At 36.8% G+C, this 14,477-nt stretch overlaps 1 protein-coding gene across 3 annotated transcripts in view; it reads left to right on the plus strand.

Annotated features, from left to right (window-relative positions):
- prkn (parkin RBR E3 ubiquitin protein ligase) overlaps nt 1-14,477 on the plus strand; it is a 179,500-nt gene that overhangs the window by 128,501 nt on the left and 36,522 nt on the right. For all 3 annotated transcript variants that reach the window (XM_041251298.1, XM_041251299.1, XM_041251300.1), the window contains one exon: nt 12,958-13,019. In XM_041251298.1, coding sequence (XP_041107232.1) covers nt 12,958-13,019 — 62 coding nt within the window. The remainder of the gene's footprint in view (nt 1-12,957; nt 13,020-14,477) is intronic.

Here is a 14,477-nt window from a genome sequence, read left to right on the forward strand (position 1 = left end):
TATTGAACACAATATATGCTTTAATTGTGGACTCTTCCACTGTGTAATGTTAATTGTTTTTTCTTAACAACAAAGTACCTCAATGGTAATTTCTATGTATAAAAAAGCAGCTGGTTTTTACTGTCCAAAGAGTTAAACAGACATGTGATGTAAGGCAGAGGGACAGTAAACAAGGACAACTGTATCAGTAATTTGAAGTTGGTTCTGCTGATTAATGATTTTCTAAAACTATTAGCAAGACTGTACGTTTTACCTGCAGCAGCTTGCAATCTCTCAGTGTTTTTGAACCCCAGCGCTATGAAAGCAAAAGAGTGGGGATTTAAAGTGTCTGAGCAAGTTAATCTTAAGAGTTTATCACACTTTGTAAATCCATTGTCTTCCCTGTGTACAGCGCTCCAGATAAGGTTTTGTGTCTGGGAGTAACTACTTCTGTAATTTTAACACTGAGAGAGTATTCATAGGGTAAAATGCAACATTACCTTGAAGATATGAGTCTCAATAAATGTACAATTTTTAATGGTAATGGGGTAGACATTGAAAAAGAGCCTTCCATTTTAACTGCAGTATACTTTTAGATTCTATACAACCACGCTTGTTTTCTATGAGATTCTTTATCGGCACAGCACATTTTTTCGAGGTATCACACTGACTGCAAATTAATTATGTTAATTATATTTTAACACTAAATTCTTAAACTCAGTGAACATGTTAAGACTCCAATATACCGTCATACAGATACATAAAATAAAGAAATGCATTAATAAGTTTTTTTTAGACAGTTTTGTTTAATATTTAAGGCACCTTTTTTTTATCAGTTGCCTCTGACGATGGTTCCAATTGGGTTTGCTGCTGGACTGGGGTGTTTACAATTCAACCTGTGTAGCTTTGAACTTTTCTTATTCTTACTGCGATTGGCTACAAAGACAACAGAGCTGGCCAGAGATTAGCTAATGTTTGTTTGGTTGTTTTTTTTCTTGTGTACAGTTTCCTAGAAACTGATGACATTGTATTCTGGGAGATGCAGTTGTTAGTGACAAATGTAATGAGCATTTCAGATTTTTTTATGTGTAAAAACAGCAGGTATGCAGCTTATCAGGACTGCTGCCTGTGCAACCATAGATATAGTTATCTTTAATTACATTTAGGCAAAGTGAGGCGTTCCCTGTTTTAATATCCCAGCTCATCTCTCTGATTAAGAATAGTCTAATAATATATTTGCATAATAAAATTAATATGAAAGAAAACAGTGTGACTATATGAATGAGATAATTGCATTTGCACAGATCTTTCAGGGCATTCCTTATTTGATTATGCTCAATCCGCTAAGTAGGTACTCAGGCTTTTGCGTCCCACTTTAAGATATAAACTGCATGTTTGTTGTAATACGAGAAAATGATAAACCAGCAGTGGGGCACATTTTATACCAATAAATTATTTAGGCAGGCAAACAGAAGGAGTCACTGATTTGCCCTTTCACTCTCTAACTGCTTTGGTTGCATGGCTTTTTTTAGTTTTATTTTTTGGTTCCAGACAATTAAAACTGCATAAACTGCCTAGACCAGTGGCGTTACAAGTTTCCAGCAGTTACCACCAGGTGTACCAGTAACTAAGTGCAATCTTAAACGGCTGTTGTAAAACGGAGACCTACCCCAGAACAACCCTTTCTCACTGAAAAAGTGATGCATCATCTAATCATTTGACAAGATCACCACAATCAACAACACAGAGTGGCTGCTTTAGTTCCTCATTAGTAGAGGCAGTCCAAATCTGCTGGAAAATATGCAAAAAACTGCAGACATTTTAAGTAGATATCTGCGGAGTGTTCTGCAGGGCGTCTTGTGTGTTTATTATTTGTAGTAAGAATGGCTTATAAAAATATAAATCAAGAAAACAATCATATCAAACAATGTCTGGGTTAAGTACATTTTTGTCAGTAAAACCTGTAGGAACGGTCAAACAAAATCACCACATCACATCACATGAGACTTTAATTAAGTCCTACTTTCTGAAGGAGAGAAAGCATCTGTTAATTTAACAAAACTAGAACCAACAGCTAACTTATATATTTCAGGTCACTTTAACAGTCTGTGATGCTTATGATGATGATGTAGTTGCAGAATATGGCAAATCGTTTGGAAGACTTCTGAATTCTACTGACGCTTGTGAATTCTGCGGAAGCCTTTGAATTCCGTGGAAGCCTGTGAATTCTGCAGAAGCCTGTGAATTCCGCAGAAGCCTGTGAATTCTGCGGAACCTGTGAATTCTGCAGTTTCTGAGGAATTCTGCTTTCCGCAGATTTTGACTGCCTCTACTCATCAGTAACTTTGAAAGTTTACAAAAAATAGCTCTCATCATAATTTCTCCTGTCTCTGTTAATCAGTGGTGCACACAGATTGATTCATTATGATAGTGCGACTGAGGGCGCATTGTGGTTGAGGAATCATATCGCCATGAAGAACAACTGCCGGTGTGTGTCAATTGCAAGCCTGTTACATACCAGTACTGGCACACTACCACAGGCTGAAAAGCACTGGTCTAGACTATGTACAGCTCTGGCCAAAAGTTTTGCATTACCTAGAATTTACAATTAAGACCCAGAAATGTTATTGTTAGAAGCTTTTAGTTTCCTGCCTAATCTCATATACATGTATATGATCAAAGCAACATTCGGTTCTGAAGTCAAGGGTTCACTTGACAGCAATAAAAGATTCATGTTCTGGGTCTCTTGCCAAAACATACAAGTAGCTGAGCTGAGCGTTTAGAGTCAATTTATTGCATCTGAATCTCTAAACTGTCTTTTTCAAATGCTAATTGCAGTACCTTTTAAAATTAAGTGATAGTCTGTGGAGACAGGGATGCAATAGCAGAATAATTTGTAATCATCAGGCTTTACATTTTCCACAACTGGGAAATGGGGGTTGAATTTTGCTTGGGCCACTTCCAATTCTAGATTTCAATTATTATTTTTTTTTTTTTTTGCAGTGTAAAGTTTGTATGCCGACACTTGACTACTCTGTAGCAGCATTCACGGTTTTAAATGTCTTCAGGTTTTACATGTTCTGATACAGGAAGTATAGGACGTTTTCACAGTTTTTTGTGTTGAAACCTGAAATCTTGATGCATTTAAGTGGGATTTTTTTTCCTTTCATCTACACAACCTACTCAACATGTTCAATGTGTGAAAAAACGAATCAATTAAAAATAAAAACCTGAAAAGTCTTCATTATGTGTAATTCAGTATGCTTCTTGGAAAGAGCAGTAATTTTGGATCTGCCATGTTTGTAGCCTACTTTAAGTTACTTTACGATTTCAGCTTGAGTGCCTTTAAGTAATGTGACACTGGCTGCAACTCCATTGTGATTTTTTTATAAACAATAAGCTTACTTGATTTGAAAAATGTAATGAACGAGACAAGCAACTTCTTACACTACATGGTTTGATTAAATGAGTAGTACACATCAAAATAAAACAATAAAAATAATAACGATCTGGTTATCTTGCTTTTTTCAATGAATATAATTCAATCAATAGAGAATAAAAACATACTAAGTTAACAACTACCTAGTCTAAGTTTAACTAATCATTTTGTAATCTAGCAGCGGCTTCTGTTGCAAACACTTCGCTGATTACAGTAGTGCAGACCCTGGGTCAAAACAGTGTTCCTGTTGGGTTGTGCATTTTTTTTTTTTTCATTAATGTCCTCTTTCTAGAGTGCCTCTGAATGCCTTTTAGTCTGTTTGTTTTTTAAACCATTTAAATGCAAAACCACAACAAAACATGTATACAGGCTTTTTAAAAAAATGATTTGTCCTGTAGTTACCTTTAATTAATTTCTCTGCACGCACTACTACTTTTTATATGAATATGTGACTGTAAACATCTAACCCTAGTACGTACAATACTCTTTCTAATAAATGTGTTATGATTCTGAATATGCATTTCTTAGGGTCGGTATTATTGTCATTGCTTGCGCCCCCGCACCTCTTTCTTTACAAATTAAGCACTGCGTGCATGTGTTAGGTCATGTCAGTGTTTCAAAGTTTCGCACGGGAAGAGTCGTTGTTGCCATGAGAACAATCTGTTGACTGACAGGTTTGAAAGTTGTACTTGCACAATCTCTTTGGTTGTGTGAAAGGGTTATGACGGTATTACACCGGTATAGAATTAGCAATATATAGCAATTTCATGCTGTGTGAAAGGCTATTTTACACACTCGTTAAATTGTTTCAGAGACGACACAGTAGCTGCATTTCTGTGTGAAAATGGTGATCTTGTAGTTCGGGACCAGGAGACTATGACCTCATAGAGGGAGATACCCGCAGGCTCCTTGCATCTGCCAGTGTGCCTGACCGCGACAGTGAAAGTGAGAGTAGCCTAATTGCCTCCTAATCAGAAGGGTCATACTTGGAGACAGACTCCGACGACACCAACGCGGACGGACCGAAGAGACGGTAATGTCTGCCGAGACTCGGCATCTTGGCAATACGGAACGGTTAATAAAGAACCCTAACACAGACCGATACTTACAATATTTCATATTACCCGTAATTGTATAGTTATGCCAGTCCTTTGGTTTACAATATTAATACAGGAATTATTGATACTAGTAGAATAATCGAACGCTGTGGATTGCTACTGGCATGTATTTAACATTTCTCTCTCTCTCTCTGTGTGTGTGTGTGTGTGTGTGTGTGTGTGTGTGTGTGTGTGTATATATATATATATATACACACACACACACACACACACATATGTACAGTATGTTAAGGTTGTGCACATTTTTGGGTTTTATGAATATTACCCCTAATCATAATGCAGATATGCTAACGGCTGCGATTTTAGAGGTTCTTCTACGGCGCTACATTGAAGGGGTATGTATAATACTACGATTTTTAATAAATAAATAAATAAAGTTTATGAAATATTATTTCAATACCATGTGTGTTGTTTTTTTTTTTTTTTTTGTTTGTTTGTTTAATAAATTAATGGTTCTTAATACTGTGTTTCACTGACAGTTTATTGTGGCATTGACATACTAAAATCTCTGAGCAGTGTTGCTTAGTAACCAGTTTAGAAACTGAAACTGCCGCACAAGTCTCTAAAAAGTTGTTTTTATATTACGGAATTTATATATTACATCATTATATTGCACATTGTGCTTGTAAAGACCCTGTGCTTGCACTGTATTTTTTTCTGAAAAAACAAAACTTAAAACAAATAACTAGTAGTATAGTTATACCGTATAAACCCTCATTTTATACATGAATACAAAAATAGCAGTACCTTCAAATAACAGTGTATTTCTGTATATCACAGGATGGGATGGGACAGGAATTTTTTTTTTTTTTTGACTGGACAGGATGGGACAGGACTTAAGTTACATTCCCGTGTCCCGCTCTGCTGAAGAGACACTGCTTTTGTCTCAGGTCGTATTTTATATATGCATCATGGCCTACTTTAAATTCCTCCCTGGTACTACAGTATATGTATATATTTGACCTTGTTATCAGTTTTGAATTTGAAAAACCTGGTATAATGTAATAAGCTTACGTGTCATTTGTTTTTGGAAGAGCTGTTATTCAAGAAATTGACTGAAGGACATAAAGGTTAGGCAGGGGAAATAACTAGTGACAAGTAGTAATGTTCACAGTCTCTGGGATCAGGACTGCAATGAATCAGTAAGAGAGAGGTTGAAGAATAGAAAACGCTTCATTCCTACAGTTTCACAGTCAGTTATATTTACTCAGTGCGGACATTATGTTTACATCTTACATTCGCATTTTAACGTATATCTTTCATACAAAAAGTTATTAATTAAAAGAGATAATTGTAGTAATACCAGTCATTACAATTGTTATCACATTTTGTATTGTTTAATTGACCTAATCCTAGCCTACATCCCAATCATAATCTAACCATACTGGGAAATAGAAAATCACAGATAATTATAATATTAATAACTATGTCATTCTTGTTAATTATTCCTAAGTGAATATAAATCATGAGTGTAATTCAAATGAAAGGCTTCCTATAATACCCTTATATATAAGTTAATACGTCATGTCAAGTGTGTCTCTTATTGTATAAGAGATGTCACCTCACGCAGTTTGAGCGAGAGGACCTCGAAGTGAAGCTGAGTGGTTCTGGCTGCACAAACTGCGCGAGATGATATCTCTTATATAATAAGAGACACCCTTCACATGACATATTAACTTATTATACATCGCACACATAAGGATTAGACACACAAATGTCTTTACTGTGAAAATAACTTTTATTTTCGTTAAATATAACATTCAACCCCTTTTTTCCCTGTTTAATAATGTTTTGGTCCAAGGTGGATCATAACTGACCTACAGTAGCCAATCTGTGCTGTTTTTTCAGGCTAGTTAAACGTGACAAAACTATTTATTAAAAACAAATGCACATCCTGTAAATCTTGCACCACTAGCATTTAAGTGTCCTGAAGCGTCGTTAGTAACTGAAGAGTTGAAACAGTTCCTCTGATTTGGGGCATTTATTAAGTCTGTCTCAGAGGGAAACTGAGCCACTATTTACAGTATAATCGTAAATCTCGAAAAACTGCTCACTTCTAAATCTTTTGTAGTCATTTTTGTATTACTTTAGTATAAATACATGTTAATTTGGATTCATGTGTTGTTTTTTTCTGACTTTATGTCCCATTTTCCCATTGGAAATAGTGATATTTTTTAAATATCACTGTCCTGGTCACAAAAGCAAAGTTTGTGGGGAATAATAGCCATTTTCTATACTTTTGAGGCATAAGCAATTAGGAAATAACATTTACTACCCAGGAACAAAAATTGTGTTACATAGTGTAATTAATGTTTGTAGGTAGTTGACTACAAACAAATTCAGATCACAGAGCTATTGACCAGCATTGAACGGTGGTGATTCTTGAGATTCAATCGTTTAAAGGTCTCTGGGGAGGTTGACCTTCGAGAGGTTAAGTCGCTAACATTGGGCTACAAAATAACTGCTAGACTCATGAAGCAGAAGGTCAACCTATTCAGCGTGTCTTTATTTGCTGGTCTGTCTGTTGTAGTAGTATTTATATTACAGGGCTGCTGTATCTTGCTAATAGTAACAACCATATCAACATGTTCATCAAAAAAGATTTTGATGAAAACCTTGATTTATTTAATATTAATGAATTGTACTCAAAGATTTTAAAATAAGCATAATAAATAAACCCTTTTGTAGTTTCTTCCCCCTCAGTTAGCTGTTATGATTTTATTTATTATGTTGACGTGTTCTAGGTAGAAACTTAATACCCCTGTACTTTTCATTCAATTTCGTTTTACAACAAATAATGGTAAATACATACAAGAAGGAAACTGTGTATTCAAATTCAGCAGCAGCCAAAACAATAAATATCTGTGGTGATGTGTGGGTTTAGAATTGGTCACACTGGCCATTAGGGTTTCTTTTACCCTTGAGGAATTGTATGCTACGATTTTTATTTGTTCAAGGATTTTTATTTTTATTTCGCTGCTCTTTTATAAGAGATTTCAAAGTGTATTTTCTACTAGGCTAAAATTGGGATGTGGTCTATAAAACTGCCAAATTATCTGTCATGTGACGTGATACCCCATCTTTATCATGTAATACAGTAATCCTGAATAAGCCCTTTTTAAATTTAGAAAGAAATTGAAATTGAAACACAAATTTCCTGCTGTAAGAAAAACCCTAAAGCATTCAACCCGTGCCACAAAAGACTTCAAAGAGAAATTGTAATGGCTTGTGTGACTGGGTTTGAATGTTAGTGATGTGAATGAGAGAAGTCAGTGGTTTTTATCAGTCTAATTGGGATGTCATTTTGACAGGCAGCTTTTGGTCCGAAGCATCTGTCTTGTGTGCTAATTAACCATGGTAATAGATGTTGCAATCGAGTGGTGAAGTGCTTGTTAAAAATTAAGCGCCATGCTGGCCTTACAAAACAAAACAAAAAATACTAAATGTTATCTTTATTATTATATTTATTTCAAATGGTCTACAGTAATGACAGTAATAGTCTAAAAATGCGGCTCTTGTATAAATTGTAACAGCTCCTTATGTCCTTAGTTGCAGGAATGCTTCCTTCATGACTATGGCCCTGTGAAAATCGCGATTTCACGGGCTGTGCGGAAATCGTGAAATTAACCCAATATCGCGATTTTTACAGTATTCTTAAGAAATAAAAATGATTTCATAATTTGTATTTCATACCAAAAAAATCACATTAAAGAAACTGTAAGGCTCTGCTGTGTGCCTGTGAGTAATATTCGCCATGCACACAGTGCTGTGCAGTGACTGACATGTCACTATATGCAATCTTAAGAAGGAAATTAAAATGCTACACACTTTAACGCTCACGTAAAGCAGTATCCAGCAGGAGTTTACTCAGCGATAGAGGTAAGCTCTTCTGTATGTCCTGAAACATTACTGTAGATCACTGCCGAAACTCGTCTGTTGACAGCAAGTATTCACCGAAGGAGAAAGGCGGAAATCCAGAGCAATACTGTGACTGATTTACTTGCAAAAGTCCACTTATTAAATTTTGACCTGACAGAGGCGTTTGTTTGCGGAAATATCCCTTTTGAAAAATTGGACAACCAAAAGACTGAGTGTAGTAAATGGTGGAGTGATTCCCTCATCAGCCCAGCTGAGACATGAATACTAACATAAAGTTGGCGAGTATCACAAGCAGGAGATTATGGAATTGGTAAAACAGTCTGGTTGCTTGTCAGTGGTCACTAACGAGTCCATTGATGCCCAAGATCAGTATGGGTTACAGAGTGTATTTGTTTTGCAAGACCGAAATGGTGACCATGCATTTGATGTACTAGAAGTGAAAGCTGTCCTGCAGATACACTTTACCTACATGCTGTTAATTACAACACCGTTTCACAAGCTATTGTAAAATGCTTGAGTAACTTTGATGTTAATTGTGATGTCAGTGCATGTATCTGTATATTTACTGTTTAAAAAAAATAATAATCTGTACACATAATTTATAACATATTTCCGTGCACATTCCACAAAGTATGATACTTTACCCGTGACACTACCGTGAATTTATAAAGAAAATTTCCACGATTTTCACAGGGCCTTATTCATGACCTCCTTACTAGCTAAAAAAAGAAAAAATACAGCAGTACTGTGTCTACTTACTGCATGATTGGCAACCACTTTTTAATGGGTAAATAGCTACCAGTGAGATCTGGATCATTTTTATAATCGTCACTGAATTATGTATGAGGTTTTATTCTCTAACTGGTTTTCAGCTAAATGCAGTGCTACACATAATTTCAATCTAGAATACAAAGTGTCTGCCCCATTTCAACTCTGCTGGTCACAGCCTCAAAGACTCAGATGAAAGGCAGTTAGAATTAAGATGAAAGAGATGTAGAGATGAAGGAAACACAGACATATTATAAACGTCATAAAATGGTAGGGAAAAAGCTTAACAAAAACATAAAGCATGTGTGTATATTTCTCTGCAATTTGACAGCAGGTTTTCTATTAAGAACATGCTTACAAACATCTTTCATTTTATTATCACACTCAGACCAAAGACGGTTTCAGATTTAATGGCATTTGTATATATTCTGATTGAAGCTGTTAATTATCTGCTACGCTGGCTTAATTAATGGTTTTGAGCCACCAACTTTTGAACAGTAGTGCTTTCTATTTGTTGATGGACAAAATAAATTGAACAACATTTATCAGGGAGCAGAATACCTTTTCTGACCCTAAAAATTCTAACAATGCCACTGTCACTATGACGGATACAATACCGTTTATTTTTTAAGGTACGATTCTAGATTCAAGATTTCCTTTCCCTCCTGTTGTTCATCATGTCCTTTACTCAGGCATGTTATCAGTTTTTTTTTGTATAGTAGATGTGCACTTTTTCTTTTTTTTTTTTTTAACTTCCTTTACCTAGAAGTTTGAGTTTAATAAGGATATATATATATATATTACACACATACACACACACACACACAGAGTACTGTGCAAAAGTTTTAGGCAGGTGTGAAAAAATACTATAAAGTAAGAATGTGTTCAAAAATAGACATGTTAATAGATTATATTTATCAATTAACTAAATGCAAACTGAGTGAACAGAAGAACAATCTAAATCAAATCCATATTTGGTGTGACCACCCTTTGCAATTATACCAAACAGGCACTGATGATCATCAATTCAATATGTAGGTTGAAACACAATCATTAACTGAAACAAAAGCAGCTGTGTAGGAGGAATAAAACTGGGTGAGGCAGCCAAACTCAGTTAACAAGGTGAGGTTGCTAAAGAAAGTTTACTGTCAAAAGTCATACACCATGGCAAGACTGAGCACAGCAACAAGACACAAGGTAGTTATACTGCATCAGCAAAGTCTCTCCCAGGCAGAAATTTCAAGGCAGACAGGAGTTTCCAGATGTGCTGTCCAAGCTCTTTTGAAGAAGCACAAAGAAACGGGCAACGTTGAGGATGGTAGTCACACATGCTTACTTCCCTTTGCAATCGGAAGATGTCCAGCAATGCCATCAGCTCAGAATTGGCAGAAACTAGTGGGACCCTGGTACACCCATCTACTGTCCGGAGAAGTCTGGTCAGAAGTGGCCTTCATGGAAGACTTGCGGCCAAAAAGCCATGCCTCCGACGTGGAAACAAGGCCAAGCGACTCAACTATGCACAAAAACACAGCGCAATATTTGGATGTAGCAGAAGGCAGTTTGTTCACCGAAGGGCTGGAGAGCGGTACACAAATGAGTGTCTGCAGGCAACAATGAGGCATGGTGGAGGTTCCTTGCAAGTTTGGGGCTGCATTTATGCAAATGGAGTTGGGGATTTGGTCAGAATTAATGGTCTCCTCAATGCTGAGAAGTACAGGCAGATACTTATCCATCATGCAATACCATCAGGGAGGCATCTGATTGGCCCCAAATTTATTCTGCAGCATGACAACAACCTCAAACATACAGCAAAAGTCATTAAGAACTATCTTCAGCGTAAAGAAGAACAAGGAGTCCTGGAAGTAATGGTATGGCCCCTACAGAGCCCTGATCTCAACATCATCGAGTCTGTCTGGGATTACATGAAGAGAGAGAAGCAACGGAGGCTGCCTAAATCCACAGAAGAACTGTGGTTAGTTCTCCAAGATGTTTGGGCCAACCTACCTGCCAAGTTCCTACCTGCAAGTGTACCTAGAAGAATTGATGCTGTTTTGAAGGCAAAGGGTGGTCACACCAAATATTGAGTACAGTACTCTGTGTGTGTGTGTGTGTATATATATATATATATATATATATATATATATATATATATATATCCTAGCCTTATGGCAGAAGCTTATTTTCCACCCTACACTTCATCACAGAGACACAGAACTTGCAGTTTAAGTACTTGTGTGCACTTTATTTTTTACAACACAGAAAAACAAGGAAACAAAACAAAACCTAACTCCGCTTTGGAGTGCTAAAACATTTCCTCCGTCACTAGCTACAGCCGGACAGTTAAGCCGTTTACCAGTAAAATAAACAAAACACAAACACAATACCTCGTTGTTTAAAAAGTCTCTTCAGCAGCTGTTTCCCTTGCAGTCATTGGTCATTTTGGGAATTGTAGTCCTGCAACCCCTCTAATACTACAATGTGTCTCTTTCTCTGCCACAATTATATATATCGTATACGTTTCTGTAAATACTTGAAAATGAAAACACATGTTACAATATATCAAAACAAAACATAAGGAATATCAAAGCAATGTTCAACCATGCTGGTTGAGCTTGCAGTGGACTTGATAAAGATCACCAACTCTGTCACCAGCAAAGCAACTCCAGACCATGACACTTCCTCCTCCATGCTTGACAGTGGGAACCACACATGCAGAACTCATGCGCTCCCCCTTTCTGCGTCTTACAAATACTTGGCAGTTGGACCCAGTTATTTCAAATTTTGACTCATCGGTCCATAAGACCGACTTCCACTTCTCACTTCCACTTTCTGTGTTTTTTGGCCCAGGCAAGTCTCTTCCTCTTATTCTGCACTCTTAACAACGGTTTCTTTGCAGCAATTCTTCCAGTTAGGCAAGCTTCACGTAATCTCCTCTGGGGGGGTGGGGTAGGGGTAGTTAATCGCCAGTTTCACAGACTTGTGACTCGAATGAACTTATTCTCTGATTGTTAGGTCACCCTTGGCCTGCCTGACCTTGTTCGGTCCTCATGAGTGCCAGTTTCTTCAAATCGTTTGATGGTCTTGGCCACAGCAGTTACAGACACTTGCAAAGTTCTTGCGATTTGTCTTAAAGATTGACCTTCATTTCTTAAAGTAATTACAGACTTCTTTTTTCTTTGCTTAATTGAGCTTATTTTGCCATTTTCTTCTCCATTACATTCAGGAATGACAAACTTGTGCCTATGCTACCTATGTTTATAGTAATCATGGACCCTCACCTGTTAACAGTAATTGGTGACAAAAGGTTAATTAGGTAACATGCTAGTTAACCCAGAGAACATCTAACAAAGACACTTTTATACTTAGGCCAGTGTTCTAACACCATGGTATACACATTTCAGACTTTTAACTGACTTGGGTTTCAGACTGAAATCCCCTTGCTTGAAATTGACAAGATTTATATTTTCATTTAAAAATTTAATTTTTGAATGCAATTCACTTATAATTATCAGCTTATAAAAGTACACGTATCATATAATGAAATATTACATGTTTATAGACAAGTTTATATAGTTAAAAGCATAGATAATCATGAAAAACCTGGTTTCAAGCAGGTGTACTCAAACTTTTGACTGGTACTTTGTGTGTGTGTGTGTGTGTGTGTGTATATATATATATATATATATATACACACACACACACACACACACACACACACACAATTATTCTCACTAGTCCTTTTTTCATGTTTTTCTTCTCTTTTTCTCTCTTTAGCTGGCTGTCCAGACTCTCTTCTTAAAGAGCTTCATCATTTCCGAATCCTCGGAGAGGAGCAGGTGAGTTAACTGTTCACAGCGAGTAGCCGCGTGTCCTGAAGGAGACACACTAATGAGACAGATCTGTCTGTCTTCAGGGAAGCTGAGAGTATTTTGCGACTCCACTGACCCAAATGGAGGAAAGCGCAGAAGAGACGCATGTTTTTGTTCTTGTTGTCAGTTTCGACAGATTATTAATTGCAACATCCGCAACCTGGCAGAGCACCCCCCCCCCCCCAAAAAAAAAAAAAAAAAAAAAAAAAAAGCATTTTTGCATTAAATTGACTTTGTAGAACAGATACTCATATTAATGTACACTACAGTGGTTCGAAAGATACAGTGCAATCTTTACTTTGGAAAAGGTCACTTTCACATTTCCCTTGTTGGATTCTTTAGCTTGTGTAGCAGTGGATGCTCCTTACAGGGAGGCAGTGCTTCCTTAAAATATTAAAGTGAAAAAATGTATAACTATTTTATATATATGTGTGTGTGTGTGTGTGTGTATATATATATATATATATATATATATATAGGTGCAAGAATCTGAATTTACAAAAAAAAAAAAACAACACAGTTGTACAAATTAATATACTGATCTTTAGATCTGTGTTGCATTTACTTATATGTATATTCGGTTAGTTTTTTTTTTTTTTTAATAAAACAGACTACCTCTCATTTTCTCCGAGAGGCGTCCTCCCTCTCTTACGTGTCGAGACGAGTTACACACACACACACACACACACACACACACACACAACGAAAACACTGATGCTGGCGAGTAAATGACTCCTGAGAAGATTATGATGTTAATTTAAGGTAGGGCTAACACCTCTCTACAGCAGGAAATGCGCTGCCTGTAAGTGTAAAATTATGGTAACACTGCCTCTAAAACACAGAGTAACTGTGAGGCACACAGATATAGAATGGGCTAACACTGCTTTTAAAACGCAGAGTAACTGTGAGGCACACAGATATAGAATGGGCTAACACTGCTTCTAAAACGCAGAGTAACTGTGAGGCACACAGATATAGAATGGGCTAACACTGCTTCTAAAACACAGAGTAACTGTGAGGCACACAGATATAGAATGGGCTAACACTGCCTCTAAAACAAAGAGTAACTGTGAGGCACACAGATATAGAATGGGCTAACACTGCTTCTAAAACGCAGAGTAACTGTGAGGCACACAGATATAGAATGGGCTAACACTGCTTCTAAAACACAGAGTAACTGTGAGGCACACAGATATAGAATGGGCTAACACTGCTTCTAAAACACAGAGTAACTGTGAAGCACACAGATATAGAATGGGCTAACACTGCCTCTAAAACACAGAGTAACTGTGAGGCACACAGATATAGAATGGGCTAACACTGCCTCTAAAACACAGAGTAACTGTGAAGCACACAGATATAGAGAGCATTTCTCAATTCCTTAAAACTGATTTCTTGTTGGAAATCCTTGTGCTGACTGACCCT

This window comes from Polyodon spathula, chromosome 5, assembly GCF_017654505.1.
Source record: "Polyodon spathula isolate WHYD16114869_AA chromosome 5, ASM1765450v1, whole genome shotgun sequence".
NCBI lineage: Eukaryota > Metazoa > Chordata > Actinopteri > Acipenseriformes > Polyodontidae > Polyodon > Polyodon spathula.